At 43.1% G+C, this 24563-nt stretch overlaps 1 protein-coding gene across 1 annotated transcript in view; it reads right to left on the reverse strand.

Moving 5' to 3' along the window:
* ino80 (INO80 complex ATPase subunit) overlaps window positions 1-24563 on the reverse strand; it is a 76636-nt gene that overhangs the window by 13660 nt on the left and 38413 nt on the right. Inside the window, exons 27-28 of the mRNA XM_063002365.1 lie at window positions 21031-21256; window positions 4486-4613 (exon numbers count right to left, since the gene is read on the reverse strand). Coding sequence (XP_062858435.1) covers window positions 4486-4613; window positions 21031-21256 — 354 coding nt within the window. The remainder of the gene's footprint in view (window positions 1-4485; window positions 4614-21030; window positions 21257-24563) is intronic.

Consider the following 24563-nt stretch of genomic DNA (forward strand, 5'->3'; position numbering starts at 1 on the left):
TTAGTCCAGTACCTTAACCACTAGGCTACAACTGCACTTATAATTACATTTTTAACGTCAGCTGTAGCCTAGTGGTTAAGGTACTGGACTAATAATCAGAGGGTAGCTGGTTCAAGCCTAATTAATGCAGAGTTGCCACTGTTAAGGCCATAAATGTACGAGCAAGTAAAGGAATACAAAGAGCACAGCGTGGTCCTCCTTACATCCACCACTTGACAGCTTCACACATATTGAAGACAATGAGTGCTAGCCTGCTGCGATCAGCAAAGATGTTGTGCAAGATACAGGGGCTGCCAAGGTGCATAAAGGACTTGGATATATCCAAATGGAAGGCCTTATTTGTCATATATACATCTACATGTGTACAGTACGTTGAACTACTATTTATGCACGTCCCAGTCTGTTTTTTTTATTTTTTGAAAGCTGGGGTCAGAACGCAGAAGCTCTACACCCACTGGGATACCACAGTCTCATGAACCTGCGCTTAGTTTGATGTTGCAGATGTGCGCAAACATTAACAGTTTGAAAAAATATATATAGAGCGTCAATTTTCTCAGTGATTCGGTAAAATAAACGCTGTGGCTGTCAGGAACAACCTTGGCAACCTATAGCAACGTATGTCCTATTACCACCACACTCCCAATCCCCAGCTGAAATCAAACAAGTCAAAACATATCTGTAACCGCTAATCAGCGCAGACCTTCCACCCTGACGCACCACCCAGAGTGAAACCTCCACTCAGTCGCTCCTCTGGCCTTCACTCCAAAAAAACATCAGAGCTGGATTATGAGAAAATGTTTTGTTGACATTTCAGTCCATCGATTCAGTCTCTGGTTCTGACCACGACACTGAAACTAAAACCCAAAACCCTGTAAAAAAGGTGTTGATGGGTCCAAACGTACGATGTCTAGCATGATTTAACCCGCTGGCACAAAACGAATCTGGATTCAGTCTGAGTGGGATTACAGCTAATGAACAAATCAAAAATATTTAAGATCCACAAGTTTCAGATGGAATTTAGGACTCCCTGTGGACAACATGAGTAATAACCGAACGTAAATTACATTGCATTGCCAAAAGTGTGTATAAAACCCATATGTCAAGTGGATTTAGCTATTTCCTTCAGACATATTGCTAACAAGTCAATAAAATGAAGCAGACGGGTGTGAAATGTTCAGAAATGAACAATAAAAGTAAAAGGTGCTGTCCTGAAGACATCATGGACTAAAAAAGCTTGGGAATCCAGTGGAAAGCCCTCCCAAAGAGTGAGAATCTGGTGGACAGCCGTTCCAAAGAGTGGGAATCTGGTGGACAGCCTTTCCAAAGAGTGGGAATCTGGTGGACAGCCTTTTCAAAGAGTGAGAATCTGGTGGACAGCCTTTCCAAAGAGTGGGAATCTGGTGGACAGCCTTTTCAAAGAGTGGGAATCCAGAGGAAAGCCTTCTCAATGAGAGGGAATCTAGTGGAAAGCCCTTTTAAAGAGCAGGAATACAGTGGAAAGCCTTTACAAACAGCCTTGCTAAAGAGTGGGAATCCAGTGAAGAGCCTTCCTAAAGACTGGAAATCCAGTGGACAGCCTTCCCAAAGAGTGGGAATCCAGTAAAAAGACCACGCAAAGACTGGGAACCCAGTGGAAAGCCTTCCTAAAGAGTGGAAATCCAGTAAAGAGCCTTTCCAAAGAGTGGGAATCCATTGGAAAGCCTTCCCAAAGAGTGGGAATCCGATAAAAAAGCCTTCTCAAAGAGTGGGAATCCAGTGGAAAGCTTTCACAAAGAGTGATAAACCAGTGGAAAGCCTTTCCAAAGACTGGGAACCCAGTGGAAAGCCTTCACAAAGAGTGGGAACGCAGTGAAAAGCCTTCGCAAAGAGTGGGAATCCAGTGAAAAGCCTTCTCAAATAGTGAGAATCCAGTGGAAAGCCTTTTCAAAGAGTGCAGAATCGTGCATTTGGGAGCACATGTGAAAGTAAAGGTCGGGTGTCAGAGCACTTTTGTTCATGTCAAGTACACACGTCCCAAAAAGGCCCTAAACCCAAAATCAGTTGTTCGTCATCACACAGTCGGGCGATGGTCACATCAACTCAACTACCACTGATGTCAAGAAAAATTAGGCGGTGTCGGAGCGAAAAAACAAAAACAAGAGCTCTGAAGCTAATGGCAAAGATTACGATCAGAGTCTGTTCCCCAGAGCCCGTACCAGGACCTCAAATTGACTACAGCTGGCTCATAAAGCCAGGCCAAGTCAACCGAGAGCTGGAAAAATCGGTGGGGGCATGACTTCATCCCCCGATACACACTGCAGGCTCGTCCATTACTCTGAGCCCTAAAGAGTCTCCACGCCCACGCCCTCATCGCCGGCCCTGCACTGGATTTTATCACCGAAGTGTTCTGCGATAACCCAGTGATTACGGTATAATCGCTAAACGCGCTGATCAGATGCAAAACAAAAAAGCTGAAACATTCCCATGCCAGGGCTGATAGACAATCAAAGTGGTAGAATGCCGTCCTGCTTTTCCCATGATTAACATTTCCCATGGAGCGAGCGCACAACAAACGGAGGAAGCGAAATATGTGTAACCACCTGGGAAGTTCCTTTCAGCCTTCAAACGATTCCAGCAGAAAAACACTTGTACTAAACAAATCATCCGGAATTCCCATGGACTACAGAGAGGCGCTTACAAACTACAAATGCTGCCGTACAGAAAGATGCATGAACAATAGGCCGCCGTTATCAGCGGAACGTGAACTGAAGGGGTTTAAGAATGCTTCACAACTAAACAGAAAGCAAAACAATCAGTGTCTCGTTTCCATTTTGAAGATTCTGTCTCTTTCAACTTTTGATAGAGTTTAGATCCAATTTTCTTTCCCCGATTAGCAGCAATAAACCAATAAAATCAGGTTTTTGTTATACTGAAAAATGTTGTGCGCTGGCAGAGCTGTGAAAAAAATGCCAATTCTATTACAATTTAGCCCAACTTATACCTCACTGCGGGTATAATTAAAGCCCTACCTAATTCACGGCTATGAAAATCGTATCATGTAATATGCTATGTACTGTGAAATTCAAACTAAAGGTTTATGTTTAGCGATTTAACAGTGTTAAAAAAAGGGCCTCACATTTACTGGTTAATTTGCACCATGAGGCATCTCAGCAATACTACGGCAATTCAGTTAGCAATCGCTGAGTCAAAACGTCCAAGATTTTGAAGTATAAAGCAGCTAAAAACACGATTGGGGCAACTCTTTTTTTTTTTTTTTTACTCATAATCCATCTCTTCATCCATCTCCAGATGAAACTGACAGAATAAATGTTTCCACCATGGTTCAAAACCTCCTATTGAAAACTGTAGAGTTCTGGAGGGGAGTTTACATTTTGATTGTCAACCACACTACAGAACCTAACCTAGATAGATGGATGGATAGATGTAGAGACAGAGATAGATAGACAAATAAATACATGGATAGACAGACAGATAGATAGACAGACAGATAGATGAATAGACAAACGGACAGGCAGACAGACAGATGGATAGATAGATAGATAGATAGGTAGACAGACATATAGATAGACAGACAGATAGATAGATGGATAGATGGGTAGACAGACATACAGATGAATAGACAGACAGACAGACAGATGGATAGATAGATAGGTGTAGAGACAGATAGATAAATAAATAGATAAATGGATAGACAGACAGATAGATAGAGATAGATAGACAGATAGAGATAGATAGACAGACAGATAGACAGACGGACAGATGGATAGATAGATAGATAGACAGACAGACAGATAGATAAATGAATAGACAGACAGACAGACAGACAGACGGACAGATAGATAGATAGATAGATAGATAGATAGATAGATAGATAGATAGATAGATAGATAGATAGATAGATAGACAGACAAATGAATAGACAGACAGATAGACAGACAGACGGATAGATAGATAGATGTAGAGACAGAGATAGATAGATAAATAAATAGATAAATGGATAGACAGACAGATAGATAGACAGACAGACAGACAGATAAATGAATAGACAGACAGACAGACAGACAGATAGACGGATAGATAGATGGATAGATAGATAGATAGATAGATACAGACAGAGACAGACAGATAAATAGATAGACAGATAGATAGACAGATATAGACAGACAGATGGATAGACAGACGGATAGATAGACAGATAGACAGATAGCTAGACAAACAGATATAGACAAACAGATATAGACAAACAGACAGACAAATATAGTCAGACAGATGGATAGACAGACGGATAGATAGACAGATGGATAGACAGACAGATATAGACAGACGGATAAACAGACAGGCAGGCAGGCAGACAGACAGACAGACAGATATGCACCATGTCACGGAATGCTGGGTTACAGAAGATCTGACGCTGTTTATAACATGGAACAGTTGTATTTGACGTTACTCTTTCCAGGTCTAGTTACAGATTGTGGAATTACTCACCTCCAGCAGGTCGATCATGCGGGTCATTTGGGAGTAAATGAGGACGCGATGGCCCTGAGTCTTGAGCCGAGTCAGCAGCAGATCCAGAGTGTGAAGTTTTCCACTCTCCGTGATCAAACTCTCTTTGTCTGAAACACAACGGTGGAGGACAGGAGCAAAATAAAACTTCACGTTGAATGTTTCGTCAAGGACATTTGTACAAATCACAAGTCACAAACAAAAAGGGTAAAACAGAAAAATAAAAGCAGTAGACAAAAAAAATCTAATTATTTATTTATTTAATTTATTTAGATTTTAACGGCATGAGGACTTTAACACATTTGTATCATTTTATGACAAGGTATTATGTTTCTGTCTGCTTATTTACTCATTTTTCTATTTTGTTTATGCATTTTCTCCCAATTTAGCCTAGTCAATTTGTCTTCCGCTGCTTTGGGATCCCTGATTGCAGTCGAGGTGGGTATATTGCTGCTTACTCTGTTTACTTGTTGTTTTTCCTTTGTGTATTTGGGGCATTCTATAAGTATGTGTCTTATCATTACAAGTATAAAATAACACAGTAACAAATAAAAGACACAAAAACATCTGCAGCCCGCAACAGAGATGAGGGAAAGAGAAGGGATAGCGCAGAAATGAAGACTGGTTGTCACAATATGAACAGAAACAGATGAACCCATATCACAAGCCTGGAATGGCCAGCGTTGGTCCAAACGTAGGGTCAGCTCTGGAAAAGGGCCGCCAAGCCACATCTGAGGCAGCTCACTACCTGGAAACAACACCGGCTGGCAAGTATGCTGGCATCATACACCAGCAAAAAAACTGGACTAGACCGAGCCTGGCATCACAGATTTAAGAGGAATCTAATGTAAGAAAGAAACCGCGATAATTAGAAACGCTTCCACCTGGAGCAAATTAGCTCAACAAGACGCAAGTAACTGACAGTTTAGAGGAACTGACAAGCCAATTGTCTGGCCTCCATGCCCCTTCTGCCAGCCATGTTTGGCAGCGCAGAAGGACGTGATTCTGTAACCAAGCCTTGTTACTGATACAATTACGAAAAAACATAATTTAATATAATCCTCACTGTCTCTCAGTCTTTTAGAGTCTCTCACTGTCTTCAAAAAACGATTTAAGACCATCATCTCTTTACTAAACACTTAGGCTGAGCAATAACATTCTACAGATTTGTCTCCTTGGACTGTTGTTTACTTAAACTAGAGTAGTGAAATGTTTACTGTGGAAGTGCCAAGTGTTGTAACTGTGCGAATCTCAGAAACGTTAGTCTGGACTGTGAATCATGATTAATGAACGCACTGCTACATTCTTAAAAAGCCCCAACCAGTGCGTAATTTTCAAAAAGATGCTTTCGGGTTGAATTATATACTTTAAAAAGGGCAAGAAATCATTCTAACACTAACCGGCCCATGCCCGACTCACTGGACGTCCCCACCCAAAGGTCAACTGAAAAAGGGCCATAAATACTGACAGAGCACAGACCGGCCAAAACGGGCCCCAACCAGGAGAGACGGGGAAGTTCCCAGTAACAGCTGGTTCCTGGCCGATCCCACTCATCCTCACGTCCAGCAGGAATGTAGTGGTATGCTAATGTGCCCTCATAACCAGGGCCGGTTGAAAAGGTCAGTCTCTCGACGTGTTAAAAAGAGACTAATAGACACCAGAGTGACCACTTAGGCCGAGACTGCGCTTACCCAGGAGACCCACGATCGAATCTTCTGCCCAGATGGTATCAGTTCTTATCAACTTTATGTTGATTTAAGATCAAAGCCAGTGGTGGTTCAGAGTTAAAAACCAAATGAAAAAGCTGAAGGGCCACTGCATGTAAAAAATAAATACAATAATAAACCTCGTCTGAAGTATCTCACCAATTTGGGATTTTATAGTTTATATTCACTAGTTTTATGTGAAATTGTTCGATTTGAATTAAAACACAATTAGAATCTATGACTGCATTTACGTTTTTAGCATTTAGCGGACTCTTTTTATCCAAAGCGATTGTCTAAGCAATTGAGGCTTAAGAGCCTTGCTTAAGGGCTCAACAGTAAAAACCTGGCACTGGTAGGGCTTAAACCAGCGACCTTCTGATTACTAGTCCAGTACCTTAACCACTAGGCTACATCTGTCTAGAAAACAACAATCTATTGCAGTTGGAGTTACAAATGATGATGCTCATTAATTATTTTATTTACTGTAGGCTTTACTGCACAACATGGCTAAGAAGTAAAAATGGGCTTAAATACCCCACAATGCCCAAAGTGCACCCCAAATTTGAGTACATATGTGCATTGGACTGAGGTGAAGGATGACACAGCGATGTTAATCGGTTATATTTAAGGCCCTACCTAATTCACAGCCGTAAAAAATTGCGTCATGGACCGTGAAATGAACCTTTTGCTGTTTACAATTAGCTGTGAAATTCAAACTTCAAGGTTTGTGTTTAGCGATTTATAATTTTTCATTCGCATAGCGTCCTAACAATCATACGGCATCATAATTAAGTTAGTGTAAGAGACTTTTCTGTGGTGTCGTGTGCTGCCCATGTTTGATGGGGGTGTTTACGTATTAAGTGCATTTTGTCCCTTTGAGGATTCCATAATCAATTTAAAAGTGTGTTTCTCTACACACGTGATCATCTCTGTGCTTCACCTCAAAAGAACAAACCAGTAAAGTATTTTGCTCCTGATAGTTTGTCTATGTACAGATTATTTCTTTCTTTCTAAACTCAGCAAACTCTAAACACGCTCGGTTACACTAACAATCGGTTAGACAAAATGTCCAAGATGTGAAAATGTAAACACGACTCGGGTAACTAAGTTTTAGAAAAATTGGAAAACCAAATATGTGGACACAGAGGGGTGAAAACACAGACATCATTCACTTTATGTGTTTTATTAACTGACTGCCATAAAATGAAGCAAAATCTGTGATTTTTAAAAAATGAGGTCCATGAAATTAAGCAAATTCTCCCGTGAATTAAGTAGGGCCCTAATTATAATATACAGTTGAATGCATATTAGCAGCTGAGATAAATCTACCAGCTCACAAACATAACTCTAAGTTAACCAGAATATTGTTATACACAAGTTAGATGGTTCTTAAGCACTGGATTTTCAAAAAACATACTTCCTACATAAATATAAATGGATTTATTAGCATCTGGCAACCAGGCCTAAATCTGGTAGCTTCTCAGGTTTGGATTGTCTCTTGTCCCTATAACAGGACTGTGTTTATGCCACAGCTACAGTCAGTTTATTCCAGGAAACCCCCCGTCCCATCTTTTTTTGTTTGATATACCTGTATCTACAGTAGAATTGTGTGTATGTATATTTATAACTGAGTGTTTATTGTCAATAATGTGTAAAAACCTGTGGTTCTAGTTGTAGGTGGTTCTTGTGTTCTGGCCTCCAGCTATGTGACTTTAAGAAGTAGCCTGACAACCGCAACCATCCAAAACCTCTAACCACTGAGGTCAAAAGTTTACATACACTTTCATGGAGGCTTTTTTCCAGCAAGCAGAGCCTCCAAGACAATGATAACGTTTGAACTACATCTGATCCATCCAGACCAATTTTAGTTTTATCTTAAAATGACATTTGGGTTTTTTCATTCACACTTTGACAGGAGACCAATGTAATAGGTACACCAAAACCTAAAAGCATCTGTTAAATGTCATTAAAGTGAATGCACAAAGCAGTATCTAAATTCTAAACACAAAGATGCTTCTTAAGAACCGTAGTTTGCCCTGGGTGGTGCAGCTTTGTTACTCGTGTTGGAACCTGTGAGTTTGAATCCTAGCAGAGCCGGGTGTCCACACAAACATAAACAGCCGTGTTGGAGGGAGGAAAGGTCAGACGGGGTCTTTTCCCAAATGCCACTGTGATATGCGATCTCTGGGACAGGTCTGACCACCTGCCTGGAGCTTATTGGGGCTCTCTGTATGTGATATCTACATTTACATTTTCGGCATTTAGCGGACGCTTATATCCAAAGCGACTTACAGTTGTGACATTATACAATCTAAGGGCCCAACAGTGGCAACCTGGCAGTGATGGGGCTTGAACCGGCAACCTTCTGATTACTGGTCCAGTACCTTAACCACTAGGCTACAACTGCCCTTATGGCTCTGTGTGTGAACCCAAAACCACCAGGTGGTAAGAAGTGGTCGCAGAGGATTCACAATCAGGAATTGGACATCAAAAGGAGGAAAAAGTCAAGAATATAAATAAATTGTGTTTTTTTTTTCCTGACAGGTTATATGACAGGACAAACATGGTGTTTCACTGATCCTGACCAAACGCGGGTAATTAGACACTTGGTGAGTCAATACGAGTTGTAATATCAGATTTATACAGAGCCGTTTCAGAGACATCACATCAACGTGAAAACTCAATCAGTCTTCAGTTCTGCTCGCTTTAATGTCGCAGGAGTGGTTTGAAGATGAGAAAAGAATCAAGTCACACACTCATCCATCAAAGCGTGTTAATTTAATGGACCTGGCGTCAGGGGTTTAGGAGAGGCGCAGACCCCAGATCTGGCTTTATTAGGAACAGTACATGGAGAGGGGGGGTGTCGTGGGACACCAAGGCTCTACGGCTTCACGCTTTAATCAAGCATCAAACCCAGAACCACAGTCCAAAACTGAGTCTAAAAAAGAGCCATTGTAGGGACTGCTGCCTCATCGGTCTTCAAGTACTTTATAGAATCGACAATAAGACCATAACCCTATGACCCTATGTCAAATTCAACAATCTAGTACCTTTCAATTGCTTCACAAGAATCAATAGTTCATCTCTTTGTGAGGTGTGTAAGTATGGTAGAGACCATCCAGCAAACAAGTCAAAGAGCAAAATCAGGGAACTGATCTGAAAGAACCTGAGAAATCTGAAGAAAAAAGCAGCAAATATACAAATACAGCAACAAATATCTATCACAGATCATAAAGAAACAAAGAACATATAAAAGATAATAACCAAACAGCCTAGGTCAAGTCACTCTGTACACACAGTCAATAAAGCAGAAAGGAATGAGATACTATGGTTACTAAAACACAGAATGAAGAAAAACTGAAGTCGTTTCCTGATTTTAATGATATTAAACGTGGCAAACGGGTGCTTGAAAGGCGTGGCAGTAAAATTCATAAGCTCTGTGACCTGGGGCTTGGATTTCAGCCTTGCTTTCATGATAGTCTATGTCTGAGGCAGGGGGGAATGGTTGAAATTGTCAGTGCGCTCTCTGTGCCGGTCCCAAGCCCAGATAAAAAAAAAGGGGTTGTGTCAGTCAGGAAAAGCATCCGGCAGAAAACTGTGCCAAACCTGGTATGCATTTACATTTTACATTTATATTTTCGGGATTTATTAGACGTTTTTATCCAAAGCGACTTACAGTACTGTGACAGTCTACTGTCTAAGCAATTGAGGGTTAAGGGCCTTGCTCAAGGGCCCAACAGTGGCAACCCGGCATTGGTGAGGCTTGAACCGGCGACCTTTCAATTACTAGTCCAGTACTTTACCCGCTAGGCTACAACTGCCCTATGCAAACCAGAAAGATCCGCTGTTACGACCACTATGTATAGAATCAGCCAAAAAAGCCAAACATGCATGGCAAACATTACAAACCTGGCAGAGGTTGTACAATTTCATACAGGGGACACGACCAAACTTACTTCACCTTTTAAGATTCATTATACAAGACTACTAGCCGGCAAAGATAGCTTAGCCTACTACCAAACACTATGTTTACATTTTATCCAAAGCAACTTACAATTGTGATGAATACAATCTAAGCAATTGAGGGTTAAGGGCCTTGCTCAAGGGCCCAACAGTGGCAACTTGGTGGATATGGGTCTGAAACCAGTGTAGTCTATAGACTATTTTATCGATTAGTCGATTAATCTAAACGATTAATTTTCCTCCAAAAAATGTAATTTAGAATCTCATTTAAGCTTCTTTTATTTTAACAGCAAACTGTACGGCATAATAATATGGCACAAAACTAAATGTAAACAGGGTTTATGCTCCATATTATCAAATTCTCCAGTGCTCCATATTAAACAGAGTGCAGCACGTGTTTATGGTGTTCCGTACACAAAGAAAAGTGCTTCAACTTATAGCAGAAATACAATAGTTAGATGTAGCCGCGTCTCATTAAGTCCGACGTACCGTAACGACAGAATGAGCCCAGATTCTAACCTACACATTCACTCAACACTTACTTCACATTCTAAGCCATGTAAATAAAGTGGTAAGAGTTTTGCCGTGTCTCATGCGTCCTAACTGAACTCTCTAAGGAATACGGTATTCCAAGATCTCGTGATTAAGAAGCGTAATGAAACAATATAGACGTGCAACACGGCGCTAGTGCTGCTGTGGTACCATCAAAGCTTTACACAGTGAACCACCTTTTTGTTTTGTGCTAGTTTGAAGTATCACCAAACTTTTAATGATTTGGGTCATGGGAAACTTTTAGCTTTTCTTTGGAAGCTCTACAATCGGCCTCCGACTGCTGCAGACGGCATTTTTTAAGACTGCACTTAATGCCGCCAACCAGTGACCGGACCAGATACAAGTTAGGTCATGCACGCAGCAAGTAGTGCTGAGGGAATCATGTGAACGCTTATATGAATGGACATTTGTAAACATAGTTTTAAAAATGATGCATTGCGGCAGCCCTAAACCAGTGACCTTCTGATTACTAGTCCAGTAATTTCTTCACTGAGCTACCACTGACCTAAGACTAAGAGATATTTGTGAATACTTAATACTAATGAATTTTAAACATTACATTTTTGGGAAAAATTTAAAACAACTATTTTTTTTTTTTTTGTCTAATTAAAAAAAAAGAAAATTTAAACTGATACAAATCAAGGCTGGGAGGCAAGACCTTTAGTTAAGGCAGAACAAATAAGAATTTATAGTTAAAAGACGTTTATAAATCTGACAAAAATCAACATGTTAAACAAAAGAATTGGAAAACTGTACGTACGCTTGTAAATAAGTCGAAGGTACCATACTTCGTCGTCCCGAAGACACCTGCTGGTGCTCTTCCCTTCCCCCTCCACCAAACAACCCTTCCAAAGTCCTCCCAAGTAATCCGATCCCTCCTGGCCAGTGCTGGGGTCTAACCCTGCGCTGACCTCATTTAAAAACGCATCCACGGAGCCCTACAGCCTGGCCAATTAACCCCACTGGGTGCCACTTAACTGGTCCGGTGCCGCTCGCTAATTTCATCAAAGCTCATCTCGGTTTTCTGATGAGTGGATGGCGAGGAGGGCGACACGGCCACCGCTGACCGCCATGATGTCATCTTACTTATCTCAGAAGAGACAGCGGAGCAATTGAAGCGGTCACAACCCGAGCCAGAAACGAACTGAAGTCATAAAAGTTTTGGCCTAGACTGGGTGGGGTGGGGTGGGGCGGGAGGGCGATTCTAAATCATCACATGTAATAACTATAAACTCAGTGGTGGCAGTCTTGTGCTAAACTTCTGGCTCTGAATCCAGAGGTGAAACGTTAAGAACAAGGACCTGGGGTCATGTTTACGTCTCTTCCCACCCAAACTGCCCTCGTAAAGAAAGAAACGGAGACCTGACATGTGTACGAGCTTTTTAAATGGAACTAGAGCACTAACTGCATACATTACAGACTGGTTTAACTTACTAAACGAGAGATTATTTTATATGAAACAGAAATCGAATTCTAATTCATTCAAATTCAAACAATTCAATTCAATTCAAACATTGTTGAGTCTAGTTCCTCTCAAGGTTTCTTCCTTGTTCATCCTCACAGCTGTTGACCTAAGCTTATTATTCATAGGTGTTCAGTCCTGGAATCTATTGTCTATTGTAAAAAGAGCTACACAAATAAATCTGACTTGACTAACTTAAGTTGTTAAGTGTGTATTGTGTTTCACATTCAATTGTATAACGGTGTAACAGTTTTAAATAGACTTAGATGTTTAGCTTAACCGTAACATTAAAACCACCTCCTTGTTTCTACGCTCACTGTCCATTTTATCAGCTCCACTTACTATATAGAAGCACTTTGTAGTTCTACAATTACTGACTGTAGTCCATCTGTTTCTCTACATACTTTTTAAACCTGCTTTCACCCTGTTCTTCAATGGTCAGGACCCCCACAGGACCACCACAGAGCAGGTATTATTTAGGTGGTGGATCATTCTCAGCACTGCAGTGACACTGACATGGTGGTGGTGTGTTAGTGTGTGTTGTGCTGGTATGAGTGGATCAGACACAGCAGTGCTGCTGGAGTTTTTAAATACCGTGTCCACTCACTGTCCACTCTATTACATTTACATTTAGAAGACACTTTTATCCAAAGCGACTTACAGTACTGTGACAGTATAATGTCTAAGCAATTGAGGGTCAAGGACCTTGCTCAAGGGCCCAACAATGGCAACCTGGCAGTGGTGGGGCTCAAACCAGTAACTTTTGGAGTACTAGTCCAGTACCTTAACCGCTAGGCTACAATTGCCCTATTAGACACTCCTACCTAGTCGGTCCACCTTGTAGATGTAAAGTCAGAGACGATCGCTCATCTATTGCTGCTGTTTGAGTCGGTCATCTTCTAGACCTTCATCAGTGGTCACAGGACGCTGCCCACGGGGTGCTGTTGGCTGGATTTTTTTTTGGTTGGTGGACTATTCTCAGTCCAGCAGCGCTGCTGTGTCTTATCCACTCATACCAGCACAACACACACTAACACACCACCACCATATGTCAGTGTCACTGCAGTGCTGAGAATGATCCACCACCTAAATAATACCTGGACAGTGAAATTCTTCAAGGTTTTTGGCTGCTTTGTGAATGATAAGCCTGACTTTAATAGCAGAATCTATATTAATAATACAACTGAAGATGATTAAGATTGAACTCAAAACTACAATCCTTCAATTTTATCGGTTATTTCTTGAAAACAAAATGATTCGTTTTAGGTGCACGGTATAAACGCATTAAACATTAACAATGGTTAACAAACAAAACACATCAAATAACAGACCCTGTGTTTTAAGGCCTTTTTTTACTGTATTATTTCTTTATGTATTATTTCTTTATACTGTATTATTTATTAGTCTTGTGTTTCTGCACGCATGTTATAACTAATAAGTAATGACGCCCTTATGAGAACCCAAGAGTACTACAATTATTATTAAATAATAATGAAGATCATCAGTGGGAGCGAGATCTGCTGCTCTTAAATCACATGACCCCGCCTAAGAGGTGAAAGAACGAATCAGACCTGGGGGGTTTAAAGGGTTTGGCTATGATGACACCAACACAAAGCTAATGGGGGAGAGGGGGGTGGATGTGAGGCTGGTGAGTCATGAAAGCTGCCATTATAATGACATACATGTACCACACACACACACACACACACACACACACACACACACACGCTGAAGCAGCAGTTTCACCTCACTGTACTGTCCAGCAGGACAAAACAGAGCGAACAGCGCCACCTGCAGGCGACGGATAAACACGGGTGATACAGCATCCACCTTTATACAGTATAAACTGCATTATTTATAGATATATAGATGCGTATTTACGTATATATTTATTTATAAATACATAGATAAATAGACAGACAGACAGACAGACAGATAGACAGACAGATAGATAGCCAGACAGGCAGATGATAGATAGATAGATAGATGATTGATAGATAGATAGATAGATAGATAGATAGATAGATAGATAGATAGATAGATAGATAGATAGATGATAGATAGATAGATAGATAGATAGATAGATAGATAGATAGATAGATAGATAGATAGATAGACAGACAGATAGATAGCCAGACAGGCAGATGATAGATGATAGATAGACAGACAGACAGACAGATAGATAGATAGATAGACAGACAGATAGGCAGATAGATAGATAGATAGATAGATAGGCAGATAGATAGATAGATAGATAGATAGATAGATAGATAGATAGATAGATAGATAGATAGATAGACAGACAGACAGACAGACAGGTAGATAGATAGATAGACAGACAGACAGACAGACAGGTAGATAGATAGATAGATAGATAGATAGATAGATAGATAGACAGACAGACAGACAGACAGGTAGATAGATAGATAGACAGACAGACAGACAGACAGACAGGTAGATAGATAGATAGATAGATAGATAGATAGATAGATAGATAGATAGATAGATAGATAGATAGATAGATAGATAGATAGACACAGACAGACAGACAGATAGATAGGAGGTGAGAGGTTTAAGGGCCTTGCTTAAGGGCAGCATGGCAATGGAGCTGGGATTCAAACTCTCAACCTTTCGATAGCCCAAAGCTCTACCCATTAGGCTACCACTGTCACATATCATATTTTGCGGCATATATGCAGCATGTTTTTGCCGCATATACCAGCTTGTTTGAAAGCTGGGGTCAGAGGGCAGGCTCAGTCATTGTACACTGCCTCTGGAGCTGAGAGGTTTAAAGGCCTTGCTTAAGGGCCCAACAGTGAATACTTAAGGGCCCAACAGTGGACTATCATTCACGCTGTCTGCCAGATGTAATCCAAGAACCAGCAACAAATATGAATTAGAAGCTGCTGGAACGGAGGTGTCACTGTCCACAATCAATCGAGCTTTACAGTGTCACAGGCATCGAGGCTGCCCTGCAGTAAAGAAACCCCTGCACCAAAACTGGCACTTTAAAGCTCTGCTGACGTTTGTTGGACACAAAGAGAAAATGATCTGAGGTCACATAGAAGGCTGTTTGAAGGAAATCCCAACACTACTGCACCTACTATCTAGATCATTAAAACACTAGAAGATAATGTTAAAAGCTCAGATCTATGCACACTCAGTCTACTGATAAATAAAATAAAACATAACACCTATGGTACCAGAAATGCTCCGTGAGCTAGTTTGAAGGAAGAAGCTCCTTCTCACCTCACCGCATCCTGGTGCAGTTAATCGACATGATAAAGCCGAGGCTCGGGGCTCGCAAACAATCGCGTAGCCGTCAACGTTCGGGCCAAAAATCAAAAAGGCCAAGAATGTTTCCGCCTATTTTGCTGGGGCGCAGGGATTCTTTGAAGGAACAGGAAGGGAACGCTAAGTTTCCCACAGGCTGTCTGCAAGCTAAGACCAATTGCTGCAACCCTACCGAAACCCCCCACCACCCCAATCTACAAGAAGTCTGCAGCAATGCAGTTCCGATAAAACGTCGTCTCTGTGCCAGAGCGGCTGTGAGAAAAGACCTTCACGCTACACCGCCCTGCCCTCTAGTTAGCAAGTGTCACCTTAAATCCACATCAACATGCTACTATAGCGCCTCTGTTTACTAAACACAGGCTTTACCGCCTCCAAAAAGATTCATGTCATATACAAAACATAAAGGTGAATGCGTTCTGTACAGCACTAAAGTAAAAAAAAAAAAAACACATAAGGGAACGCCCGTCTGCTACCAGCATAGCCGACGTTGTTAGAACGTCGTTCTTTTACAATGTGATCACTGTATGTGCTATTAAACCAATGTGCATATTACACTGTTTATAAACAGTGCAAATTAGGGATGTCCCGATCACGTTTTTTTGTTCCCGATGCCGATCTTTAATTCTGATCCCGATCCGATACCGAGCCTCAAACCGATACTTGTATTTTCTAGATATTGTCTAGATAAGAACTAGATAATACTGTTCACACAGTGCACACTTTAAGTAAATTACAGTTATTCAAATTAATCCAGTGTACATGTTTAACAACTGAATAGCTCTGCAGTGCTGTAGGAAAAACAATGTCTGCATCCAAACTATTGCTTAATGTTCTTTTATTTTTACAAAATAAAAGTAAACAAACTTAGTGCAGCATTGTAGCAGTAACACTAGAACACTCAAAATGAAGTGAAGGTTCACGTCTCTGCCGTGTTAGCAGACGGCCGGTTCTTCTTCTCATCATATAATAATGAACTCGCTGTATTCGGCTGAGTGTTTATTTTTTAGGTGCCGAATCAAATTGGTAGTAATTGGAGATCGTTTGGTTAAATGATATCTGGTTTGTTTCTTATGAGCCACCGTACTTGTATGCGTGTTGTCACTGTAACAGACTTTTCTGTGGTTGTATTGTGACGATGGTTTGATGGACGTTTCTACGTGAAGTGAGTGTGTTTTGACCCTTTGGGGCTTCCATAGTGCATGGGATAGCGTGCTCGGCTAACGCGATGACTCTGGCTGTCCGCTATTCGGTACCGTAACAGAAGAAGTTAATAAAGTGTTAAATGCTCCCGACAATTAGTGAATATAGCGTGTATTTATTTCTTTATTAAGCGAGTGCATCACTACGACGCTCGGTTACATAACTAAGCCAATCGGAGTGCTCGATACTGAGATGTCGTTCAGTCTTGTAACACGTAAACTTGTAAAAGCTGTACGTTATGGTCCCTGAAGTTTTCATACTCGGATTAAAAGATATTGTTTTGTAAACCGGCGTGATCCTTGACTCACACACCATATAAACAGTAAAATTCTACAGTAATGAACGCAGCTCTGCTCCCACCGCCTCGTGAAGCGCTCGCACTGCAGACGTTACACTTCACTGTTGGACTCGTTTCACTTTCCAATTTAAAGTATTTCCACACAGCGGACATGCTGACGTAAAACGAAGGATCGGCTTAGTAAAGCCGATACCGATCAGTTAAAAAATGCCTTGATCGGCCCCGATTCTTTGAGATCGGATCGGGACATCCCTAGTGCAAATTCCACTTATTTAAGCATTTTCTCCCTTTATTTTCCCCTATTTAGTGCAGTCGATCTGTCTTCCGCTGCTGGGGGATCCCTGATTGCATTCGAGGAGGGTATATTGCCTCCTGCAACCCGTGCAGTCCTTAGCAGAACACTTTCTTATTCACCCATGCACTCTGCACAGGCGCCTCTAACTGCCAATCAGGGTCCTTACACAGCGTTTGAAGACCCCGCCCACACTGCAGGCAGTCCGGTCATCCCGTCCCCCTAGCAGACACGGTGGCAAATAAGTGTCTGCTGCAGGCACTGCCAATTATGCCCGCTAGATGGCGCCCAGTCGACCGGTGGCAATGCCGAGTTTCGAACCGAGGAGTTCAGAATCTCGGCGCTGGTGTGCTAGCGGGATATCCAGCTGCGCCACCTGGGCGCCAGTTTAACTTTTTAACTCACTGTCCATGTTATCAGCTCCACTTACCATATAGAATCACTTTGTAGTTCTACAATTACTGACTGTAGTCCATCTGTTTCTCTGCATGCTTTGTTAAACCACCTTTCAGGCTGTTCTTCAATGGTCAGGACCCCCACAGGACCACCACAGAGCAGGTATTATTTAGGTGATGGATCATTCTCAGCACTGCAGTGACACTGACATGGTGGTGGTGTGTTAGTGTGTGTTGTGCTGGTATGAGTGGATCAGACACAGCAGCGCTGCTGGAGTTTTTAAACACCTCACTGTCACTGCTGGACTGAGAATAGACCACCAACCAAAAATATCCAGCCAACAGCGCCCCGTGGGCAGCGTCCTGTGACCACAGATGAAGGCCTAGAAGATGACCGACTCAAACAGCAGCGATAGATGAGCGATCGTCTCTGACTTTACATCTACAAGGTGGACCGACTAGGTAGGAGTGTCTAATAGAGTGGACAGTGAGTGGACACGGTATTTAAAAACTCCAGCAGCGCTGCTGTGTCTGATCCACTCATACCAGCACAACACACACTAACACACCACCACCGTGTCAGTGTCACTGCAGCGCTGAGAATGATCCACCACCTAAATAATACCTGCTCTGTGGTGGTCCTGTGGGGGTCCTGACCATTGAAGAACAGCATGAAATGGGGGCTAACAAAGCATGTAGAGAAACAGATGGAGTACAGTCAGTAATTGTAGAACTACAAAGTGCTTCTATATGGTAAGTGGAGCCGATAAAATGGACAGTGAGTGTAGAAACAAGGAGGTGGTTTTAATGTTATGGTTGATCAGTGTATATTTGATTAAACAGTTGATTATATTTCTAATCTCTCCAGTGAGAGATGAAGTCAATTAAATCTTTCTTTTCTATGACCTATGACCTGTATTCCCCAAGGATGCCAACAATTCTGCAGCTGAATGGCAAACCATTTTTATATGCGCATGTTTGTTGTCTGATTAGACTAAATACTTTAATGGCTGTTCTAGTATGTTGACATTGCAGATTAGCCCGGATCACAAAGCCTATTCACGGCCTCTCCCACCGTCTTCGGAGGTGGCGATCAGGCTGCCACGGGACTTCAATGAGCCCGGCCCTGGCGTTGTGTCATTTCCTTCCCTGGGTACAGTATGACTCTGAGAAAATGGGAAAAGTACGGAGGCTGAAGCACCTCGAGTCTGTGAATGAGCCGTGGCGCTCACTCACACACTTATACACAAGCGTCCGTCTAACAATGCGCCCAAACAATGTCCAACGGTCAGACTTCCTTGCTTTGTCCCCCCTCCCAGCTTCACAAGACTCACAGGCCGGTTTCATGAACTCCCAGCAGCGGCACTGGCATGCACACAGAAAATAAATAAACACGCCGCACCAGTGTACAGCTCCTCCAAAAACATCTCACGGTTCCCATCTAGGCTGGCGTTTCTGTTATCGCTCCGCTTTCCACGAGTTGCAAAAGCTGAACTAATGGCAGCGCGTCGAGCCAAACGCTGACAGTGACGGAGATGCCGGTCGGCCCGAGGTCACGAACCCCGAAGCAGCCCGGGCGGGTGGCCACCGTGACCTGTGCCACTATCCCACGGGTCTCCCTCGGTACCTCCCGCCCTCCCCGGCAGCCTGTCCTGCTCCCTGTAGCATTTCCTTCAGCTCACACGCACAATGGTTTAGAGAGAAGCCCGGTGCTGCCGGACAGCCGGGCCTCCCCGACCGACCGAGCTCGGATGTCGAAGGCAGGACTAAAGTAGGTGTGGATTTACGAGGATGGACTCTCACAGCCCCGGTAGCTCTTGGCATGATTTGTACGGTGCTTTTTTGGACACTGGCTTCCTTCTGAGATGCATGAAATCGAACAATCGAGCTGTGAGAATTTTCCTCGTCCTTAATAAATCGGTCAGCGAGGAAACAATGCGCGGATACGGAGAAATGACACAGTCGCTCAGCCTGATGATTTAGTACCATTAGCCAGTAACTTTTACACTTTATAGCGCATTAGAGGTGCAGTCTGGTTTTTTCTAAAACGCTATATGGCCAAAAAGTATGTGGACACCCCTCCTATCTTTCTATATTTTGACTTCAGGCGATTTAGACACGTCTATTGCTTACTGATGTATAAAATTAATTACATAAAATAACCCAGTGGTTTTTTGCACCACGGACCAGTTTCACATAAGATATAATTTCACCGAGGGGGAGGGAGGATTAAATAATATTGCTCACAAATGATGTAAAATGAGCTTTTCTCGCTGCAACGAGACGATGCTCCCACCTAGGGGTGTCATGAGACAATAACACCAGAAATAGAAGCAGTGAAAACTGCTTTTCTAATTATTTATTCTTTCTGTGCAGCACGGTAATAAATAGCCCACCGGCTGGTTGGGGACCACTGAAATAACCCACACTAAACAAATAAAGATTTTATAGAGCTACTCCTGATTCTGCATGGATCGGGAGCTCAACACTCCATGGTTGCTGATGTCTGATTCTCCTCTTCATGATCTGCCATACATTTTCAATAGGAGACAGATCTGGACTGCAGGCAGGTCAGTCAAGCACAAGCACCCTGGACAGGTCACCAGTCCATCACAGGGCAAACACACACACACACACACCTACAGGGACTTTTAGTACCTCTAATTAACCTGACTGCATTCCTTTGTTTGCTGTGAGGACTGTTAGACTGTGAGGAAACCCACACAGACACGGGGAGAACATGCAAACTCCACACACAAAGGACCCGGACCGTTCCACCTGGGAATCGAACCCAGGACCTTCTTGCTGTGAGGTGACAGAGCTACCCAACATGAGAATACATCTCTATAAAATGTCAATAAACACTTTTACGTCAAATCATCACACAAGGGCCCAAGAGCTGCCATTTAATGGTGGTAGGACTTAAACTAGCAACCTTTTGATGAATAGTCTAGTAGCTCGCGCGCCCAGGTGGCACAGCCGGATGTTCCGCTAGCACACCAGCGCCGAGATTCTGTACTCCTCGGTTCTTTACCACCGGTCGGCTGGGCGCCATCTAGCGGGCATAATTGGCAGTGCCTGCAGCAGACACGTTTCTGCTAGGGCGGGATGACCGGACCATGTGGGTGGGGTCTTCAAACGCTGTGTAAGGACCCTGATTGGCAGATAGAGAGGCGCCTGTGCAGGGTGCACAGGTGAAAAAGGGTTCCGCTAAGGGCTGCACACGGGTCGTCGGAGGCGTGAGCAGCAATATACCCACATCGACTGCAATCAGGGATCCACCAGCAGCGGAAGACAAACTGACTGCACTTCATACTTTATACAAATACTGGGCTTCACTTCATTTCATAAAAACCAAGACATACCTGGTATCCTGATAAACGACCACCCATGTCGCGGATGTAGGGCCATCAGGCCACCCGGGTTCACGGGGCGGAAGAAGTGGGCACGGGCTGCCCAGGACAGTGCCAGCTCAGGTGAGCCAAACAGGAAGCACCGCTTGGCAGATAAACTCCCGCCGTCTCGGAACTGGCGCCACTCGTAGTCAGCACTGCGATCCGGGCAGAAACGCTCCACCGGAACTGCTGTTACCTACAACATGGAGTGAGGAACAGACCATTAAGACGTCATCAAAGCGTGAATATGAGACGAATCTGCATTAGTGTGGAATAAGCGTCAGATCCAGGGTTACAGCTCCACATGTATCTGTGTTTATCTGGATTTTCCTCCCTGTTTCACTTTTAAACTTGTGTTACAGCTCCAGCTTCTGAGAAACTGTGAGAATCAGAATCAGCTTCTCCCAGAGTCTAAAACGCTTCTGGTTGAAAATAAAGCTTAACGTGGTTTAATGTAGTAATAGAAGGAGACAGGAGCACTAAACTCCTCTGATGAGGCGACAGTGCTACCCACTTAACCACCGTGCCGCCCCCTTGACTTTAAGATTAGCTTCTTCCAACTCAAAGAGCTCCTACTGAGACGCCTTATTTTGACCAATGTTCTGTCTGAATAATGAGGGAGCATCTTCATCAAACTTCATCAAAACAAAATACAAAACGAAATGTATGAAAATGACTATATTTATGTATAATCTAAACAGAATTAAGCATAAAAATGGCTCAGGAGCTGAATAGTGTATATCAGAGATGGGGACTCGAGTCTGTTTAAGCTTTTAACTGGAACCTTCATGTTACAGAAATTCATTAACATTAATTTACACAATGAGGAGGGAAGTAAAGGCACGAAGTAAAACAGCTAAATACACTCGCTAATCTGTTGTTGTTTTTTATCTGAATTTACAGATTATTTGTTTATTTCTACGCTACATTTCCAATATATGTTTTGTGTTTATTATATTGACTCGTGACTTGACTCAGACTCTAGCCTAAAGACTCGTGGCTCGACTCGGACTCTAGCCTAAAGACTCGTGACTCGACTCGGACTCTAGCCTAAAGACTCGTGACGAGACTCTAGCCTAAAAACTTGTGACGAGACTCGGACTCTAGCCTAAAGACTCGTGACTCGACTCGGACTCTAGCCTAAAGACTCGTGACTTGACTCGGACTCTAGCATAAAGACTCGTGACTCGACTCGGACTCTAGCCTAAAGACTCGTGACTCGACTCGGACTCTAGCCTAAAGACTCGTGACAAGACTCCAGCCTAAAAACGTGATGAGACTCGGACTCTAGCCTAAAGACTCGTGACGAGACTCGGACTCTAGCCTAAAGACTCGAGACAAGACTCAGACTCTAGCCTAAAGACTTGTGACTTAACTCTGACTCTAGCCTAAAGACTCGTGACTCGACACGGACTCTAGTCTAAAGACTCGTGACTCGACTCGGACTCTAGCCTAAAGACTCGTGACTCGACTCGGACTCTAGCCTAAAGACTCGTGACGAGACTCTAGCCTAAAAACTCGTGACGAGACTCGGACTCTAGCCTAAAGACTCGTGACTCGACTCGGACTCTAGCCTAAGGACTCGTGACGAGACTCGGACTCTAGCCTAAAGACTCGTGACTTGACTCAGACTCTAGCCTAAGGACTCGTGACGAGACTCGGACTCTAGCCTAAAGACTCGTGACTTGACTCGGACTCTAGTCTAAAGACTCGTGACTCGACTCGGACTCTAGGCTAAAGACTCGTGACTCAACTCAGACTCTAGCCTAAAGACTCGTGACTCGACTCTAGTCTAAAGACTCGTGACTTGACTCGGACTCCAGCCTAAAGACTCGTGACTCGACTCGAACTCTAGTCTAAAGACTTGTGACTTGACTCGGACTCTAGTCTAAAGACGCTTGACTGGATTCGGACTCTAGTCTAAAGACTCGTGACTTGACTCGGACTGTAGCCTAAAGACTCGTGACTTGACTCTGACGTCCCTCCGACTTTTTCCAAAGGATTTTGTCTCGTGTTGTGTGTGCTCTTTTATTTAATCCATGGAAAATTTGAGTGGCCAAATTGCCCAGCATCGAAACGATACAATTTTCTACAATAACACCCAACACACAGAACCCGGCGACTCTGACAGGAAAGCATGGCAAAGGTTTTCACTGCTAACAGGGGCTAACCGGGCTAACAGGGCTTCGGCTAACAGACGAGCGTTTCCTGAAGTGATTCACCGCATCCTCGCTGCCCTCCGTTCTCTTTATTTTCGTCTCCTCCGTCTCCCTCTTTTTACGGCGTGCTGACGGGCGGATGATTTTATCTTCCTCGGCTTCTGGTTCTACAGCTGACCGATAGGAGGGTGTTCGGGCAAGCACATGGCCTTAAAAGCAGCGAGGTCAGCAGTGAGACCCTCGGGAATACACAGAGGGGGAGTACGGGGCTAATCTATCTTATCACTTTCCCACAGTGCCCGTATGCCCCCGGCGCCTAGGGGCTGGTGCCAGCAGTGTGCCAACAGTGTGCCAACTCCCACAGACAAACAGCAGAGCTGTGAGGCCAGACAGGATCCCTGGACTTAAAAAGCACTGCTAGCATTAAAGTTAAATCTTCACTCACTGCACCAGATTTAGTTGGCATCGATTGGTGATTTTGGGCAGAAGTTTTGGGAATAAACCAAGTGCATAAAACACAGATAATCAGACCAAAGCCAACGCTACATATAACTGGGATTTAGTCACGGAATCACATCCCGTTTTCCCCAAATTTGGGTCATTTTTAATTCCCTACTGCATGTCAAATTGTACCGACTGGCTGCCCGACCAGGCCGGTAGCACTGCTGAAATTTACATATACATTTATGGCATTTAGCAACTTGGTGGGGGGACTTGAACCAGCAACCATTGATTACTAGTCCAGTACTAGTCCAGATCCATGATGTTGGGACAGCCAGTAAAACCTAAGCAACTTCTGACCATAAGATCATTGGTACAAACAGTCTGAATGCTTAACATATATTAAACATGGTCAAAAGTATATGGACACCCTTCCTTTTCTGAGTTTAAGTGTTTTAGCTATACACCAATCAACCATAACATTAAAACCACTACCTGTCTATTTTATCAGCTCCACTTACCATATAGAAGCACTTTGTAGTTCTACAATTACTGACTGTAATCCATCTGTTTCTCTACATACTTTTTAACCTGCTTTCACCCAGTTCTTCAATGATCAGGACCACCACAGAGCAGGTATTATTTAGGTGGTGGATCATTCTCAGCACTGCAGTGACACTGACATGGTGGTGGTGTGTTAGTGTGTGTTGTGCTGGTATGAGTGGATCAGACACAGCAGCGCTGATGGAGTTTTTAAATACCGTGTCCACTCACTGTCCACTCTATTAGACACTCCTACCTAGTCGGTCCACCTTGTAGATGTAAAGTCAGAGACGATCGCTCATCTATTGCTGCTGTTTGAGTCGGTCATCTTCTGGTCACAGCTGTTGGCTGGATATTTTG

The sequence above is a fragment of the Trichomycterus rosablanca genome, chromosome 9, assembly GCF_030014385.1.
Source record: "Trichomycterus rosablanca isolate fTriRos1 chromosome 9, fTriRos1.hap1, whole genome shotgun sequence".
Taxonomy (NCBI): domain Eukaryota; kingdom Metazoa; phylum Chordata; class Actinopteri; order Siluriformes; family Trichomycteridae; genus Trichomycterus; species Trichomycterus rosablanca.